The sequence below is a fragment of the Typopeltis vanoorti genome, chromosome 11, assembly GCF_054136105.1.
Source record: "Typopeltis vanoorti isolate ZY-2024b chromosome 11, IOZ_Tvanoo_1.0, whole genome shotgun sequence".
In the NCBI taxonomy this organism is placed as follows: domain Eukaryota; kingdom Metazoa; phylum Arthropoda; class Arachnida; order Uropygi; family Thelyphonidae; genus Typopeltis; species Typopeltis vanoorti.
This window is the reverse complement of record NC_143559.1, coordinates 32,911,595-32,932,033: the sequence shown is the minus strand read 5'-3', so window position 1 is coordinate 32,932,033 and position 20,439 is coordinate 32,911,595. Positions and strand designations below refer to the sequence as shown.

General features: G+C 35.7%; 1 protein-coding gene across 1 annotated transcript in view; it reads left to right on the top strand.

Moving 5' to 3' along the window:
* LOC150101422 (uncharacterized) overlaps positions 1-20,439 on the top strand; it is a 274,314-nt gene that overhangs the window by 109,548 nt on the left and 144,327 nt on the right. Inside the window, exons 14-15 of the mRNA XM_090400110.1 lie at positions 1,972-2,050; positions 19,279-19,409. Of these exons, the coding sequence (XP_090256236.1) occupies positions 1,972-2,050; positions 19,279-19,409 (210 nt within the window). The remainder of the gene's footprint in view (positions 1-1,971; positions 2,051-19,278; positions 19,410-20,439) is intronic.

Here is a 20,439-nt window from a genome sequence, read left to right as displayed (position 1 = left end):
CTGCTTGTGTGTAGAGGCTGTTGATTTCACATCATTTGCCTCAGTATCCCATAATGCAAAAACATTATGGGAAGAGCCACTACACACACCAGTTTTGACCTTTAATGAGAGCTCATCAGTAGAAGTTAGTCAATTGATGTGAAGTCAGTGGCCTCTATATACAATAGATTAGGCATGAAGATACTGCGTGTACATACTTTTTTTTTGTTTCTGCTTGGATAAAGGATTAAAACAAGAATTTAATTTATTGTCGGGTATAATCTATTTCAACTCTGGTATAACTGTCTACAACTATCTCTTATCCAGAGTATTTAATAATGTGGTGGTACACCTTTTTACTGCTTGCTTGTATATAAAATATATATGATTTCTGCATTGATTTAAACTTGGTATCTTCCTAGTTCCCACTGATGATACCTCAAGAAAGGTTGAAACTGGTCAGGGTAGAGGCACTTCCCATAATGTTTTGCATTATTGGATACTGTGGCAATTACTCTGAAGTTACCAGCCTTATTGTGTGCAAACCTTATTTGCATATGCTTGGTTAAGAATTAAAACAAGTATAATTTCTTATCAAGTGTAATCTATACTCTTATCTGTATTAATAGCATTATACTCAGCCCCATTTGTTCCAAGTTATGTAAGAAAGTTCCATGTAGTATCCTATCTATAATATAATATCCTATATATAGATGCCTTTGATAAGATACCACATGTCAATTCCTTTACACTTTCTAGTAATACACAGGCTTACATCCCATCTAATTTCAAGGTTGTATTTGCATTATGGTCCTGAACTGTCCTAAGCACGTCTAATTTATATACCTTTATTCTCACATCACTGAATACCATACCTGGCAATGAAATATCATCACTTGTACTATTTTGACTGCTTCTGTTACCTCCCTACCATCAGCACTCATTAAAGTTATCGTTGTTTTGTTGTAGTTGTTTTTCCTTTTACTCACCATATAACAAAAGCACTCCTTGGGATTTGCTTTGGCCTTTGACAATATTATGTTGGTTATCTTGAGGCGATTTCCAAGTGTACAGTCTTCTGGGTGGAAGTTTAAACCAGGTATTTGCTATTGTTAGATCTTCTTCCTAACAGAACTGGACTAGGCGATCTCCTCTGTCGTTTCTGGTGCCTAAGCCATGTTTGCCAACAATTTCTCCATCACCCCTCTTCCCACTTTTGCATTGAAGTCACCCATCACTATGTTTATATCATGTTTCTTTGTTAGGTTTTTAATCTCTTTTAGGTGTTCATAAAACTCTTCAACATCTTCTTCACTTTTGTCAGATGTGGGTGCATAAGCTTGGATGATATTTATGTTAACGGGGTTTCCCTTAAGTTGTAACAGCATTATCCTTTCAGAAAATGGAATCCAATTTATTACTGATTTATTGGTTTCTTCATCTACTGTTACAGCTACACCATGTCGATGTTTATTCTCATCATTCCCAGAGTAATACATTGTCGTATTATCTTGTTGACACTTTCCAGATCCTGGCCATCTTGTCTCGCAAATTCCCAAAATCGGGATGCCCAGCCTCTCCATTTCTCTTGTGGCATTTCTTAATTTGCCAGCTTCATACAGAGTTCTGACATTCCAAGTTGCAATTTTAAAAGTGGACACCATTTTGAGCCCGGAGATTCTTCGCACCCCTCTCCCATTTAAGGGACGCCAGGAACTTGGGGCCAATTGTAAGGGTTTGCTCGCCATGGTGGTTGTTCTGGAGATAAGGTAGAGCAGTAGTTTCTCCATTTGCTTTTTGCTCTGCAGTATTACAGACGTACACAATATAATCATATTGCCATCTGCAAATCTCTGATCACAAGCTTTTCGGTCATCATTTGGCTTGTTATTTAGAAGACTTGTTATTTAGAATATTTTATAACATTTTGTTATTTTTAAAATTAAATTGACATTAAATTGAATTGTTTTTTTAATAATTTTGTTATTTCAGTAAGAAGCAAATGTGAGCAGGCAAGAGAATTGAAATTTCAAAATGGTGCAAACTCTTCTCATTTGACATTTATTCCCCGGTAAACTTCTTTGCTTTAATAAAAATGTTTTTTTTTAATAAAAAAAATTGCATGAAAATTACGTACGAAAAAATTTTTACAAAAATTAATTGAAATAGATGTTTTATTTAAAACAGATCATATTTTATTTGAAATGTTGTCCATTTTTCTACCATTCTAAATTATTGTTTTTTTTATTGTGTTGATGGAATGGCCTCAAAGAGTGGAGAATTGTTATGCTTGCATACTAGTAATCAGAAATAAAGGGGCCGAGTTTGTAGCATTGATTGAATCAGTGTGCCCAAAGATAATTAGCATAAGTGAAACTTGGTTGACTGAAGATGATGTACTGTCAGGACTTGAAATGATAAGATATAGAATTTTCCAAAAATTTTATTTAGGAAAATTCTATTCTATTATAATATTCTATTTTGGAGGAGGAAGTGGAGTAGTATTGTTAATGATAGCATAGGGGTGATGAGAGAAAAGCATGTGGCAGTTGATTTGAGCTGTGATAAAAAAAAGTGCTTTTTAAACGGTGTATAGTGTGAATTCTTTTGTGAATTGTGCTACATTTTTTTCTTAGTAACACAAGTGTTCTTTAGTGGTTCTGCTTTTGGAGTTTGTCATATATTGTTATATATATTGTTGTTATATATTGTGTTATTTTTGGGTTACCGAGAAGGCGAGGTCACAGTCAGCAGCATTTGCAGTGGAAGAGAAGATAAGTTTTAGCTATCTAGTATAGTTGAATATAATATTATATTTATATATATATATGTTTATATTTAGCATTTATTTATATATATATATACTGTATATCTATGATACAGCGTTCATATATATTTTTAGCGAGTAATTTAGTAGTTACTTGGCAGTAAGGAATGATGGTGGATGCAGCTGCAATCACAAATGGTGTGTCACCAAGTCCTCTGCCATTTACAAACTCTATTATACATAACATAATTAAGGACTTTGTGGCATGCAGTGTTTGCGGCATGTATGCTTCCCAAGAGTTGGATATGTGGTGGGTGAGAGAAGGGGGAGTGCGTATATGCGCAAAATGCAGGCAGTGGGAGGAAACCAATGAATTAGATATTTTGATAACTGACCTAGTTGCTTCAGGGACGGGAAATGAATGTCGGGAGACGAGTAGTGTGATACGAGAGAATGATGAGTGAAGTATGAATGAGAAAATAAGAGTCGGGAGTGTGGAATGCTTGAATGACTGTGAAGTTTACGGAGATGGTTTTGATTGAGTAAATGAATGTGAATGTGAGTAAGAGTGACTAACTTGCAGAGAGGGATAGATGAGCTGAAAGAGGAGATGGAAATCTTGTGAATGAGGTGAGAAGTATGAAAGATGAGATTAGGAGAATGGAAGAGATGTATGCAAGGCGAATCAGAGTAGGAGTGAGAGAAAGTTTTAGGAATGATAGAAGAGGAGAGAATAGAAGCAGTAGGAGAGAGGGAATGAGAGAGAGGTATTGGAATGATAGAAGAGGAGAGAATGGAACAGTAGGAGAGAGTGAGAGAGAGTTATATGAACGATAGAAGAGGAGAGAATAGGATAAGTTGAAGAGAGAGAATGAGAGAGAGGTATGGGAATGATAGAAGAGGAGAGAATTATGTGAATGATAGAAGAGGAGAGAGTAGGATAAGTGGAAGAGAGGGAATGAGAGAGAGAGATGGGAATGATAGAAGAGGAGAGAATAGGAACAGTAGGAGAGAGAGAATGAGAAGAATGCGAGGGAACGCTGGAACCAGGGATAGAGTGATGTCAGGGAGGCAGGTAAGTAGAGGAACACAGAGAGAAAGTATTAGAGGAGAGAGAGTGAGGGATGCATGTGAGCAATCGAGGAACAGGGTGGTAAGAGGTGTAATGTATGGGGACTCAATGATCCGTGGTGTGCAAGATAGGATGCGGGAGGAATGTTTGCCTGGAGGAATGATAGAAAGTGTGACTATGCCCAATTAAGAGGGGTGAAAGGGTGGATAAGATGATTGTGATGGTAGGAACAAATGACTTTAGAGGTAATGTAAATTGGGCAGTGAGAGATATGAGATTCTTGCTTGAGGTAGTACGAAAGAAGACGCAGAGAGGAAAGATTGTGTGTGTGTGTGTGTGTTACCTAGGTATGATAGTGACTAGCTGAGCAGAAGATCAGTAATATTGAATAACATAATAGCCAGAATGTATCAGAAGAGAGGATTGGAATATGTGGATGCTTGGAGGGCATTTGAGGACAGAGAGGAATTGTATGCGAGAGACCGCTTGCATTTGAATGAGGATGGGCATAGACATCTGGAAAGATTGCTGTTCTGAACAAGTCAGTGTGTCTCTGCAGGGAAACTAGAATGCCCAAGGTGGATGGTAGCAAGGGTGACATCTTGTGGGAATGGGTACTTTGGAGAAGGGGGATGACATCAGGTAACGCTGAGCCCAGTGGAGTCTAGAGAGGATAATGCTGGGTATAGAAACAGTGGCATTTTTATGCTTTATACTAATGCCAGGCGTATCCGGAATAAAGGAGGGGAACTGGTGGTGCTGATAGCATCAGCCTGGCCAAAGATTATTGGGATCACTGAGATGTGGTTGACAGAAGAGGATATAATAACAGGAATAGAAGTAGCATCACTCATCATAAGCAGTACCCAAGATTGGAGTACTTATGATAAGTGACGAATTATGTCCTCTAAGAGTGGAGACTTTGGAAGGCAGTGACACTAATGATTTTGAAAGCATATGGTGTGAGGTAGAGGTGGGCAAGACAGGATATTTAGTGGGGATGTTGCTGCAAACCAAGGAGCACAAAGGGTGGGGACCAGGAGATATTTAGACAGTTGAGCTTTGCAAGTGCAAGAAGAATGATTGTTATGGGAGATTTTAACTATAGCAGTATAAATTGGGGAAAGGAAGATGCATGTAGCAATAAGGGAATGGAATTTCTAGAATTCTTGAGGGACAAATGTCTTAGGCAACATGTAATAGAGGGAACAAGAGTTTTTGATTTGGTCATAGCATCAGAAGAGTTGATAATAGCTGAGATGACATCTCTCCCACCAGTTGGAGAGAGTGACCATGTGGTTTTGACTTGGAAGATAAAAAGACATGCAGGAGTAGCAAAGAGATGGGAACATATGTAGAATTATAAGGCAGGTGTTTATAATAGTCTTAGACATCAACTTGGGGAAGTTTCATGGATTGGAAGGCCGGAATATCATTAGTGCTTGGGAAATTGTGAAGGAATATTTGTTAGCAGCAATAGTAAGCTGTATTCCAAAAGTGAAGAAGAGAACACAATTTGGTATAAAGTGGATGACAAACAATATTAAACAATAACTGCATGCGAAAAAGAGATTATGGAAGAGATATAAGGAGACAATTGAAGAGTAAATGCATGAAGAATATAAGACACAGGCCAGAAGAGTGACTAGTATGGTAAGGAAGGCGAAAATGGAATATGAGAAGAGATTGGCCCTAAGATCCAAAGAAAATCCTAGGAAAATTTTTAGCTATTTGGCCAGTAGGAGGAAAAATGATTGTGGAAGAATGACATTGTGGGATAAAAATGGGAATAGAGTGACTGATGCAGAGGACATAGTGGAATTGTTCAATGAACACTTTATTGGTGTATTTCATCCTGCGGGAGTAAATTTTAATACTAGAGGAATAGGGCAGGTTCGAGGTTGAGAGGTGCAGGAGGAGAGCGTATTCCAAATACTGAATATTCTGGATGTCAGTACAGCTGTGGGACTGGATGGTATTTCACCACGAGTTTTGTGCTCAAGAACTTACAGCTCCTTTGTAAGTTCTTTGTAAGCAGTAGGTGAGGGAAAGGCATATACTGCCATTTTCTTGGATTTAGTGAAGGCATTTGACAGGGTGCCACATGATAATCTGATATGATATTTAAGTTGCAGCACATGGGTTTGGATGTCAGGTTGGTCAACTAGATTCAGGATTGGCTGCGATAGATATCAGAGAGTTGTGTGTGGTGGGGCAGTTTCAAGGAGGCAGAGGGTTACAAGTGTGGTCCCACAGGGCTCAGTACTGGGACCTATATTGTTTAACCTTTATATCAATGACATTGTCAGTGGATTGTAGGGGGATATTCAGTTGTTTGCAGATGATGTGAAGCTGGGAAGGGTTATTAGTAATAGTGCAGATGTGGTAGCCCTGGAAGAGGATTTGAATAAGCTAGACAGATGGGCAAATGAATGGGGGTGTCGGTTTAATGCAGCAAAATGTAAGTTCTTGAGGTTTGGGACACATCGATGGGATGCTGCATACTCTATTGGAGGAGCTATATTGGAGGAAGTAAGGGAGACAAGACATCTGGGGTTGATGATTGATAGAAACCTGAAATTTAGGGGACATATTGCAAAGTTGATGAAGGTAACACAGAGGATTGCTGTAATAATGAGAAGGACACTGACCTGCAGAGATAAGAGTTATCATTCCATTGTATAAGATGCTGATCAGACCACACTTAGATTATTGTTCTCAGATTTGGTCCCCAAGATTTGAAGGGGATAAATTAACTGTGGAAAGGGTATAAAGGCAGATAACAAAGATGGTTTCAGCACTGTACAATGTTAGTTATGAGGATCGGCTGAGGGAATGTGGACTGCAGAGTTTGGTGGATAGAAGAAGGAGAGGTGATATGATTGAGACTTTTAAACTGTTGCGTGGTTACAGGGTTGACACTGGGGAGTTCTTTTGCTTGGTTGAACAGCGGGAAGGAATGATGACAAGGGGGCCATCTGTGGAAGTTATGAAAGGAAACTGTGATCAAGAGGGTGAGGAGTGGTTTCTTTGCATGGAGGGTGGTTGAACCTTGGAATGCATTGCCTGATAGAGTGGTGAGAGCGAGAATGGTCAATGAGTTTAAGGAGTGGTATGATGAACTTTGTGTTTCCTAGGAGGGATCTCCCACGATGAGTCTTGATAGACGTGTTTCCTAGGACCGCCTGTGATGAGTCTTTTGACTCCTTGGAGGCCTAAATAATAATAATAATAATAGGAACTGTGTCCTTCAAGAGTGGAAGGTGGAAAATAGTAGTACATGTGAAGATTTTTAAGCTATTTGGTGTGAAGTTGAGATCAATGGAATAGTATATCTAATAGGATGTTGTTATAGGGAATGTGGAGAGCACTGATTGTGAAATGTTTAGACAAATTAGTTGGGCAAGTAAAAGGAAGATGATCCTAATGGGAGATTTTAATTATAGGAATGTGGATCGGAAAGAAGAGATAGTGTATGGTAACAAGGAGAATGAATTTGTTGAATTTCTGCAGGATAACTATCTAAGCAGCATGTGATGGAAGCATGTGATAATAATAATATTATTATTATACCCTCCATGGAGTCGGCAGACTCATCGTGGGAGGTTCATTCAACAGACAACATATTTATTGTACTGAATCTTAAAATCTTTAACACCACCTACATTAACAACATATCTGGTAATGCATTCCATTCACTCACAATTCTCCATGTAAAAAATCTACTCCTCGTACTCTTCTTCACCACAGTTACATAACTTCCAGGGATGCCGTCTGGTTCTTCCCCTCTTGCCTTCTACTATTTTATAATCTTCTTGGGATTAATCTGATAAAATCCCCTCACTAACTTGAACGTCCCTATCATATCACCTCTTTTCCTCTTATCTACCAAACTCTGCAGTCCACATTCCTCCAACCTCTCTCTCTCTCTCTCTCTCTCTCTCTCTCTCTCTTTCCATAGCCAACATTTCAGAGTCCTGATATTGTCTTAGTCACTTGTCTCTAGACTTTCTCCACTGTTTCCACATCACAGTAAAATCTAGGTAACTAAATCTGAGCACAACAGATCAAGTGTGGCCCCACTAGTGCTTTATACAGTGGCATAACTGCCTCCTTATCTCTACATATCAGCATACTTCTTATTATAGTGGCACTGCAATGCATAGTCTTTGCAACACTTGCAATATGTCCTCTAAACTTCAGTCTACTGTCAACCATCACTACCAAATCTTGAATCTCATTCAGCTACTGCAGTACAGTAACATTAATATAGTACACAGCTTTATTTTTCTGCACTCCAAAATGCAATGCCTTGCACTTATTAATGTTGAAACTACAACCCCACTGCTTTGTTCAAATGAAAAGTCTATTCAAATCTTCCTGAAGGGAATTAACATCAGCAGTTAGAAATATATACACTTTAGCACAAGAATAATGTTTAATTTGCCAAATATTTCTGTCTGAATATTACAGACCATCTTCATTGGCTACATAGGAATAGTTTTTAAAAAACAAAGTGGAATATGAACAATTGATCATTCATATATAGAACGAGCCGCGTGATGTCATATCGCTAAGTATTAGAAGAGTAAACATTTTTTTTTAAAAAAAAAACATAATTAAAGATATTAATTCAGAAATTCATATAATGATCTTAAATAAGACTGATAAAAAAAAATTTAAAAAAAAAATGTGTTATCCTGATTAAACTTTCCCAAATTTTTGATATAGATATACAGTCATTACGATTCAAGTTGAAGTCAGGCCTCTACACTTTCTTTAAATAAATGTTCAAATTTGTAGTGACATCTGTGTAGGAGGAGAGTCTTGGACCAAAGGATGTTGTGGTTTGTTTCTAATCCATGCTGAGCTAATCCAGATTTCTCGGGTTTTTTGTGTTGAATTGATGACTGATGCTCTTGAATTCTTTTTTCTATGGAATGTCCAGTTTGTCCAAAGTAAGAAAGATTACAATTACAAGGAACTTGATACACACCAGGTAGAGACACTGAGCGTTTATCTTTAGATGAAGGAAAATGGGTGGATAATTTGTTAATAGGTGTATAAGTGGCTGTTAGGTCATATTTCTTTAGAATTCTTGAAATTGGTTCTGAAATCCCAGAAATGTAAGGAATTGGAACTCGACGTATTGAATCTTGGTTGTTCTGTGTTGATTTGTAAGAATCAAAAAGATGTTGTGTACTCTTTTCGGAGAAGCCATTTAGTTTCATGTGATGTTTGATAGTCAAAAGTTCCTTCTGTAATAAATGAGAAGTTGAACAGTTAGTTTTGGCTTTGGATTAAACATTTTGTGACTCCTATTTTTTGACAAGGGTGATGAGCAGATTCTTTGAGAATATAACGACCTGTGAAAGTGGTTTTCTGTAAACTGTTGTTGTAAGAATACCAGAAGGTGAACGGATGAGAAGGACATCTAAAAAGGATAACTTGTTGTCTTTTTCAATTTCCATGGTAAACTTTATACGAGGATGTAAGGAATTGATACTGCTTAGTAAGGAGTCTCTGTCATGAGGCCATACAGCAAAGATGTCATCTGTATATCTAACCCAAAAGGTGGTTGAGGGAATATAGATGAGAACAGGACTTCTTCTAGATGTTCTAAATAAAAGTTTGCAAGAGCAGGAGAGAGTGGACTTCCCATAGCTGTTTCTTCCACTTGGTTGTAAAATTAATTTTGACATAAGAAATATCCAGAGTGCATTACAAAATCCAATAGTTTTATAATATCTTGTGAGAAGATGTCAGGCAGTAATTCCAAAGTCTCTTTGAGAGGTACATTCGTATATAAAGATTCTATATCAAATGCAACCATAAGATCTGTAGGTCGTAAAGAGAAGTTTTTTAATTTATTTAAGAAATCAGAAGAGTTTTTCAAAAAAGAGCGTGAGTTGCCAATGTGTGACTTCAATAATTTAGATAGATATTTGGCTATGCAATAGGTAGGAGAATCAATACAATCCACTATAGGGTGAAGAGGAATATCTATCTTATGTATTTTTGGTAGAACATAAAACATAAAACGTTCCATAGAAAAAAAAGAATTCAAGAGCATCAGTCATCAATTCAACACAACAAACCTGAGAAATCTGGATTAGCTCAGCATGAATTTGAAACAAACCACAACATCCTTTGGTCCAAGACTCTCCTCTTACACAGATGTCACTACATATTTGAATGTTTATTTAAAGAAAGTGTAGGGGCCTTACTTCAACGTCCTAACTTGAATCGTAATGACTGTATATCTATATCAAAAATTTGGGGAAAGTTTAATCAGGATAACACGTTAATGTTTTTAAAAAAATTTTTATCAGTCTTATTTAAGATCATTATATGAATTTCTGAATTAATATCTTTAATTATGTTTTTTTTTTTAATGTTTACTCTTCTGATACTTAGCGATATGACATCACGCGACTCATCCTATGTATGAACGATCAGTTGTTCATATTCCACTTTGTTTTTTAAAAACTATTCCTATGTAGCCACTGAAGATGGTCTGTAATATTTAGACCGAAATATTTGGCAAATTAAACATTATTCTTGTGCTAACGTGTATACATTTCTAATCATTCTGTCACAAGTATCATTAAAAAATCAAACATCAGCAGTGCTACTTATAATTCTTCCCAACTTTGCATCATCAGCAAACAACTGAAGATCCACAGTCAATCCACATGATATATCATTTACAAAAAAGTTAAGCATTAGGGCCCCAAGACCAAAACTCTGGGGCACACCATTGGTTACCCTCCTTTCTTTTTTTTTGAGACACCGCTCCATTATATACAACTTGCAGGTGTGGTTCAGAGAACCAATCATGAATCCATCTAACAATATACTATTTGTTCCCATTTTCTGCAGCTTGTACACGAGTTATGATGTGGTACTCTATTGAATGCTTTTGCAAATCCCAGAATATCACATTTCTCTCTAATCTAACATGCTTTTTATGTTATCGTAATATGCAAGTTCAAATTGCTAAAACAAGACCTACCATTTACAGATACATGCTGACCATCATCAAAAAGAATACTATGTCAGTCATCCTATTTCTAACCAATCTCTCCAACACCTTGACTACATCTGCAGTTATACATACTGGTCTATAATCGGAAACGTCTGTCCTAGAATCGTGCTTATGGAGTAGTACTATTTTGCATTCTTTCCACTCCTTAGGAACCATATCCACTGCAAGACCTTCATTAAATTTCTTTAAAATTTTCATTATCAGTATTAGATTTGGTGATATTCTCACAGGATGTGGTTGTGAATGAGGTATCAACACTGCCACCTGTTGGTGAAAGTGATCATGAGGTATTGGTTTAGAAGGTAGTCAAACTGGAAAAAGTTGTTATCAAGAAGGTTTATAGGTGGAATTATAAGGATTATGAGAAGCTCCATAGTCAACTAGCTTCAATTCATTGGATTGATGAATTATGTAGAAAAGATGTTAACAGTGCATGAGAAATGATATTGCAGTATCTAACAGAAGCAGTGCATAACTGCATACCAAGAATTAAGTGAATAAATAGAGTAGCAGTTAGATGGATGAAAAGTGAAATCAAGCAAATGGTGTTACAAAAGAAATTGTTATGGAGGAAGTACAAGACAGTTTGTAGTGAACAGGTGCATGAAGAATACAAACTGCAGGCCAGAAAAGTGACAGGCATGGTTAAATAAGAAAAAGTAGAATATGGAAGGAGATTGACCAATCAGGTCAAAGCTAATCCAAAGGAATTTTTCTGCTATGCAAAAGAAATAATTATGACAGGATGATGCTGGTGGACAGTTATGGTAGCATAACCATATCAGATAATCTAGTGGAATTATATAATGAACCCTTCATCATTGTATATCATAGTGGTGTGAATGATGCTATGCAACATGTGGAAACAAGGCAAGGAGTAAGTGAATTAAAGATGAAATCAGAGGCGTATCAAGTATTGCTTGGGTTAGGTGTTAATAAGGCTGTGAGAACGGATGACATATCACCACATATTTTTAAAGAATGTGCAAAAACAGTTAGCCATGCCCTTGACCTAGTTATTTAAAGTCTCCAGACGCTGATAACTACTCAGATCTCTTTACATTTCTTTACAAGAAACTCAACCACCTGCAGTCCAGCTATCCAAATAGTGAAGTTCCTGGGTGACCTCAACATTCACAATTCCATCTGGCTGCCTTACTCCAACACCACCGACCAAGCAGGATGAGAAGCAGAAGTCACTGCTATGAGTAACAATCCAAAACAAATTGTACATTCCCTCCACTCGAATTTCTGATAATCCTCTTCACTCTTCAAATACTCTGAATCTCTTTTTGACCAGTTTTCCTTCCAGATACACTGTATCTAGAAGGAGAACTGGTATTATTCTCACTGGTGTGAAGGCCTTCATTCCACGTTCAACCTCTCTCTCTCTCTCTCTCTCTCATTTTGATGGCATCACTGTTACTTCACCCAAAGACAAAGCTGACCACCTGGCATCATTCTTTTCTTCGAACTCCTGTATAGATGACCAAGGGAAATTACTTCCTACCATACCAGAATCCAAACATTTTATGCCTCCTATAATTTTTTACAAAAAGACATCAGAAAACTACTAAATAACTTGGATACTAAAAAGTCTTTTAGTCCTGATGGCATCTCTTCAATTGTTCTCAAACATTTTGATCCAGAGCAAACACCCATCCTGCATCATCTGTATAAATCTGGTACTCATCCCAATGCATGGAAGCAATCGCATATCCATCCTATTTAAAAAAAAAAGGGAGATAGATGTTTGCCATCTAACTACCAACCAATTACTATCACCTCTGTCATCTCCAAAATAATGAAGAAAGTCATCAATAGCCAACTTCTCCACTACTTAGAGACCCACCAATTAATCAGCAACCACCAGTGCAGATTCTGCCATTCAAGATTCACAGCTGACCTTGTAGCTTACATCACCCACCACTGGACACATACCAAGGAAAAGCTCGGAGAAACTTTTGCTCACCCTTAACATTTCCAAAGCTTTCAACTGTGTGTGTGGCATTGAGACCTACTAAACAAACTGTCATCCTTTGTTCTCCCTGCTATACTCTGTCATTTGGTAGCTAGCTTACTCTCTGGTCATTCTCTGTGAGTCATGGTAGATGCCTTCCTCTCTTTGAGTTTCACCACCAATGCTGGAGTGCCTCAATGTTCTGTCTTATCACCTACTCTCTTTTCTTCTGTACATAAATGAACTACTCACAATAACCACTAATCCTATCCACAGTTTTGCAGATGATAGTACTCTCCACTTATCTTACTCATCTGACAAAACATGCAGTACTCTGACATCCCCAGGCTACAAGAACATCTACAATTAGTGCCTTAAACATTGATCTACATACTATCCTCCAATGGGGTGAAGACAACCTTGTCATATTCAGTGACACCAAACACAATCTTACCTTTTCTCAGGCAAAAGAGATCCCAGCTGGTCTGCCTCCTTTACCTTCAGTAACACACAAATCACCCAACAAATCAGATCTCTTTGTTTGGACTAACATTTATTCAGTCTTTCCTGGCATAAACACATCACATCACATCAATAGCTTCTGAATCCAAGAAGCTTGGCATTCTCTTTCGTTGAAGAGCCTATTTTAATGAAAAATCAACAAAAAAGGAAAAGTTGATCATTGTTGGAGATCTAAACAACAGAGTAGAAAATAATGACACCAGATATACATCTGGTCATTATTTCCTACTCTGAAATGTTTTAGAAAAGTTGAAGAAAAGAGTATAGCTGATAATAATGATAAATATCTACAGGATTTGTATTCAGGGCATGGACTAGTTATTACCAACACCATATTGCAACATAAAGATGTGCACAAATTCACATGGAGAGAAAATATAAGAAATAAGATAAGTCTTATTGAGTATGTTATTGTTGATAGTGATGTTATCCCACTGGTTCAGGATATAAAACTGTACAGAGGATTTGAAATTGGAAGTGGTTACCATTTTAATGTTGAGCAGGACAAAACTGAATTTCATATTGAAAAGATGAGTGTGTAAGAAAGTTTTAAAATGAATCAGAATTAAGCAGCTTTCAGAAGTGAACTGTAGACTATAATACACAAACATTATTCAAGAAAATCCTTTCCTTTAGTGTTATACAGTGATCAACATTCATTTCAGACATTAAAAACACACAACACTTTGTAAACAAAGTTAAAGATATCACACTGGAAAAAAAGTTATTTATTAGTCAGCTTTGATGTCTCTGCCCTTTCTACAAATGTCCCAATCAATGAAACAATTCTTTTACAGGACAAATTCCCACCTGATATCACAGCACTCTTTGCACATGTACTACATTCTGGCTATTTTGTGTGGCAGAACACTTTCTATGTACAAAAAGAAGGCGCAGCCATGGGCTCACCATTATCCCCCAATTTCTAACTTTTATATGGAAGCTTTTGAGCAATGTGCTTTAAATTCTTTTACTTTAAAACCGAAAGTCTGGCTTAAATATGTTGATGATCTTTTCACTGTCTGGTCCCATGGCTGCTAGACATTAGACACTTTCCTCAGCCACCTAAACAAACAACACAAACACATACAATTGAGACTGAAAGTCAGAAAGCACTTCCTTTTCTAGATACACTTGTCACACATCCTCCTCCTGGCAGTCTTTCCTTCACTGTTTACTGGAAGCTTACATGTACTGGCCAATATATACACATAAACTCTTCCCACCCCAACACAAAGACTAAGTGTCATTAACACACTAAAAAACAGGGCTTTGAAGATTTGCTCAGTGTGGAAGCACATAAAGATGAATTAAAAGTTATCACCAATACCTTCCTGAAAAATGACCCAAAATACTATCAACAAAATTCTTTACAAGACCCCACTTAAAAACAAAAATAAACTAGATTACAATAAAACTGTAACCATTCCATTCATTAAAGAGATATCAGACAAAATAAACTGAATACTACATAAATACAACCTTAATGCCACATTTAAACCTCCTGCAAAATTAACCTCCCTACCAGCCAATGTGGATGAAATAGTGACACCAAATTGCACTTATTATCCATGTTATTCAATGGGTTTTAGAGCTTCGTATCCAGATTTATCTCGATGTCTATAGACGTCGTGGCCGGTTGGGGGATTAAAGAACTTATTCAACTCATTCAAGGATCCACTTCCTCTGCTGGCCCACCCTGCAGTATACTATATTCATTGCACCTGTAATTTGCCTTATATAGGTGAAACAGGACACACAGTTCCTATCCAAAAAAAAGGAACATAAAAGACACATTAAATATAATAATAACTATGGTAAATCTGGACTCTTTGATCATGCCCTGAATACTCTACATAGAATTCACTGAAAAGACATCCGTTGTTTACATCACACCAAAACGTGGTATAAACGTAAATTTAAGGAGGCCTGTGCAATTCTTATCAACCACCCTAATCTTAACAATAATGATTGTCTAAAAAATCCTAAAAATATGGAAAGCACATATTCTACCAAATAATCTTTTCATCTAAGAGTTAATTATAAATTGGTCTATAAATAATCCAGGATCTTAACTCTTATATAACAACTCTCATATTAAATTAGGACACCATTTTTGCTGTAATGAAACTGTATATATGAATTTGTTCTCTGATGATGTTATAAATAGAATATAGTTTTGATTTAGTTTTTTTTCCTCCACTAGAGGTCAGGCCAGTAGAATAATGGTTGATCAAATCATTGTCTCTTTGACATACTGTTTGAAATGCAGTATAGCTCTCTGTATTACATTTAAAACTGTATACATACGTCTCTGTGTCGCCCAGACTTGCACTATGTGCAGAGCCGCCGTGACTTGCGCTACGTGCAGGCACAAACTTGACTTACTTGTCTGTTTGCTTACTTGGGAAATAGGATTAAAATCAAGTTTTATTTAAAATTACTTGGTATCTTTAATATATAACATACCCAAGGTAAAAAACTTTCTACATCTATCTCTCATCTTGAGATATATATATATATATGTATGTATGTATCTATACTCCAGGTATACATATTCCAAATGAAATATTTGAAATGTCGCAAAATTAAAATAAGTAATTCTGACACGATTGTAGTCTCCATAATTTGTCTGAAATGAATTATTCAAGAAAAAAATAAAAGAGTTTGAAAACAAGAACCAAACCTTGGATATTCATTGAGAAAGCCTGAAGAAAGCTATTGATTCAGCCAGAGGATCATGTGTTGAGATTGTCATCAAGGATAAAAAAAATAAGAATTCATGGTGGACTGAGAAGTTAAAGAGGCAGTCCAGAAAAAGAAGAAAGCATTTTGAAAATTGTTTTAAAATTGCTTGGTATCTTTAACATATAATATGCCCAAGATAAAAAACTTTCTAAAGCATTTTGAAAATTATTTGCAAAGTAAGTCAGCATGCTCTTAGAGAATACAGTGAAAAATGTATAAAACTAGCTAAACAAAAGTCATGGGAAGACTTTGGTAAGAACATTGAAAGTAAAAGTCAGGAAGGTGGTAAAATATTCTGGAGGCTTTTGAAAAAAAAAAAAAGCTCAGAAATAGAGTTAAGTGTAGTAAAAGGAATCAGAGAGGATAAAGGTAACATGAAAACTGTAACAGCTTTGAAACATTGCTAAATGAAACAAGTAGTGAGCATGGTTGAAAATACTTACCAGGAATGCAGTCAGTAATACATATCAATATTTGAAATAGAAAAGGCCATCAAAAACATGAAATGTGGTAAAGCAGCTGAAGTAGATGATATTCAACTAGAAATGCTCAAATTTTGAGGTAGTTTTACAGTGGCCAGACTGCTTAATTCAGAAGGCCTGGTCAGAGTGTCAAATTCCAGATGATAGTAGAACTGCCATAGTACTCTTCTATAAAAAGCAAAATAAAACTGAACGTGAGGAATTTCCCTACTGAGTGTTCCTGGCAAGATTTATACAAGTATACTTGAGAAAAAGTTAAGATAAATTGTGGAAGGGATGCTTGGAGAAGAGCAAGCTGGGTTCAGGCCTAACAGAGGTTGTCAGGATCAGATTTTCACTTGAAGACAATAGCTGAGAAATCATGGGAATATAATTTCTTAAAATATAATTTCTTAAAGCTTAGAAAAAAATTTCTAAGTTTTGTGGATTTGGAAAAAGGATATAACAAGATACCAAGAGAGAAGCTGTTCAAAACACTTCAGTTATATGGTGTAAATGATACATTATATCAAGCACTACTTATTTGAGTTGTATGTCAGCAGTTAGAATTAAAGAAGGTACAGGTAGATTTGGTTTGGTTAAATCTGGTGTAAGACAAGGATGTAGATACATTATCTTCATTATTATTCATCATCTGTATGGATCACATTATGAAGGAGAGTGGTATTAAATCACTTTAATACTGCTGCACATCATCTGCATAACAGTTATCCTATTATGCAGATGATGTTATACTTCTAAATAAATCCAGTACACGTTTTTAGGATTCTCTGACTAAATTGAATTACTGCCATGATAAATCAGCAATAAAAAGACAGAGACAGTGAAAATAGACAGCAACAATGAAAACATCAACTGTTCCAAATGGAGAACCTATAGAACATGTAAAACATTTCAGCTATTTAGGCACAGTTTTTAGTGAAGATGGCAAATTAAATTTAGAAATAGTCAGCAGAATTAGCAAAGCTGGTATGGTAGGAAGTCATCTGAATAAATTCATATGGAATAAGAGAGAAATTAATAAAAACACTACTAGCTGTATACTAGAGAGTGTTCAAACCAATTTTAACTCATGGATCTGAGAACTGAGTTAGAAATAAAACCCTTGATCAAAGACTAGAGAGACCACAGATATGAAAGTTCTGAGAAAGATTAGGAGAGTGAACAGATATTAGAATCATATTGAAAACACGGATGTTAGGAATGAATTTGGAATTGTTAGCAGAGGTAATCTCAGGTGGCCACTTACCAGAATGGCAGAGAAAGGTTAGCAAATAAGTGCCACGATGGCAGGAAAATGACCCAGAGAAAGACCAGATACAGATGAATTGATGCAGTAAAAAGTGCTTTAGAGGACTGAAATATAAGATCCAATAATATTGGAGTCCTTGACGGATAACAGATTAATTTGGAAGGAAATTGTCAATAGGAAGTTAGCAATAATGTAACTTTTTCATGTAGTACTATCATAAATCCTGTACATTCCCCCCTCCTCTCCCCCCTAGGGTCATGTCAGGAATTTGATGATGATAGAAATAAAATAAATATTAAATTATAACATTGTAGCATTTTTATTTTAGTAAATTTTAAACTTTCTTTGTGCATATGCTTTCACATCCCTACAACCAGCTTCACATTCCATTACTGATTGGTTATGTTTATAGTTTGTTTGTATTTGTGTTAATGCCTATGTTTTCCACTGGTTCTAATATCATCATGTTACTGGCCAGAGATTAGTAGAAAAAAGCACTCAATATAAATAATTATTTCTTCTCAGAAGATGAAATCCAAAAGATGTCTTAACACACATTGCTGATAAAATGTTTTGCAATTTCAAATAATTCTGTAATTGAATGTAATCTAATTTTGAGTTTTGATTCATAAATATAGTATCATTGACATGTTCAAGCTGAGGCATTCATGTGTTCATATTATATCAAGATGAGAAGTGCATTGTTAAAGAATAAAATTGCCAAAGCTGCCTTTTGTTTTAAGATTAAAGCTTGTTAATTACTGACCATTAAATTCTGAGAGCATGCTCTTTTGGTAGCCTTCCATTCATGTATGTGTGCTAAGCCATCTGGTTAACTTGGATAAAGGATTAAACCAAGTATATAATTTCTTGGTATCTTTAATCTATTATAATTATTATTTACCTCCCTCCATACCTCTCAAATAATCATCACTGTACTACTTTTTTAATTTAAAAAATGTTTATTTAGCAATTTAGAGTTTTTTCCTTTTCCATTTTATATATCAATTCCATACATGTAGAATAAAAGTTTGAATCAAATGGGATAGCTGTAGCTCTTAGAAGCAGTGACAACCTTCAACACAATCTTTTTCTCAAAATGGAAGTGCCGTAATCCAGTGAATGTGATTTTGCCCAGTGTGCCTCCTCCACTTTACTTGTAAAAATGTAAAGCGAAGTGGTTTGATTAGATAGCAGAAAAATAATCCTGTTTTATTGGAGTTGAAATAGTTGTTTTCTCATAACTATGCGGAATATGTTTTAGAGTTTTCTTTTTACTTAGTAATAATCTCTTTGCACTGAGACAAAGCTTTGCTGCCAATCTATAAATGTTATGCCTTATTTAGAATTTTTAAGCCAACTATTAATCACCTTGAAGTTATAAGCCATATATTGTGAAACAATTAATTTTTGTAAAATAGCAATATTTACCTTCTCTAATGACATAGGTGCAATAAGGAAACTGGATCCTGGGAAACTGTACAGTGCATTGACTCACTTGGAATGTGCTGGTGTGTGGATGGGGAAGGATACCAGATGCCTAACACTTTAGTGAGGGGAGTTCCTTCTTGTACAGCAAGTAAGTTATAAGCTGCTTGTTTCCATTTAACAATTTAACAGTGGTAATAATTTTGAATGGATTTCGCAGTCATTGTCTTCTGTTCACTTGTTTTAAAGATTGGAAAGTAGAACTTGAATTTTATATATGAGAAAAATATTAAACTTTGAAGTTACTTTAAATAATAAAAGGCTGCAGGTTCGAATCCCATCATGGGCATGGATGTCTGTGTTTGTCTGTGGAAATACTAGTGGTTGATGTTGGTGTAGTTGTGGTCAGTTGGTGGATTGAGTGGTTGAGACAAAGTTGTAGAGCTGGTGCCCTCCCTCGATGAGTCTTTGGACTCCCTGGAGGATTCAAATAATTATAATAATAATAATAATCACATGATCTATCTTTAAATACTCTTTAAGTACTGAAAGTTATGCCTAGTGCTCTGAGTGTTTTTGGCATGTGTCTATTATCAAATGCAGATTATTTATTAGATTATATTACATTACTATATTTTCGTTAATATATTTGGAAATTATTGATTAACTTCAAAGGTGCTTTTTTTTTGTTTATATATCATCTATCCATAAATACTTCTTCTTTTAATCAGAATGGCATGCATACATTAGATGGAATTAACTACAGTTCAGAATAATGATAAAAATCTGTTTATGTTTGCTGAAATAATGAATTTAATTAAACAGTCAAACACTACATTTTATTGTTGAAATGTCATTCAATGCCATTTAAAATCAAGCAAACACAAAATTCACTGCATAGTTACACGAATAACCATTTCTTTCCCTCAAAAATATAAATAAAATCATTGAACAACAACACAAATGCCAAAATGAAAATGATTTTATATAAAAAATGTGCTTGCATTCATAGTAATGATATTCTAACTTAAAATGAAAACCTCTTATGGCCCTGAAAAACTGCTACCATCATGTAGTGATTATTAGGAAACTCCAGTAATTCAGTTGGTAGACATATATATATCATCACCATTTTGCACACTCTCAAAGTTATACAAAAGAAACACAAAGAATTTAATTAA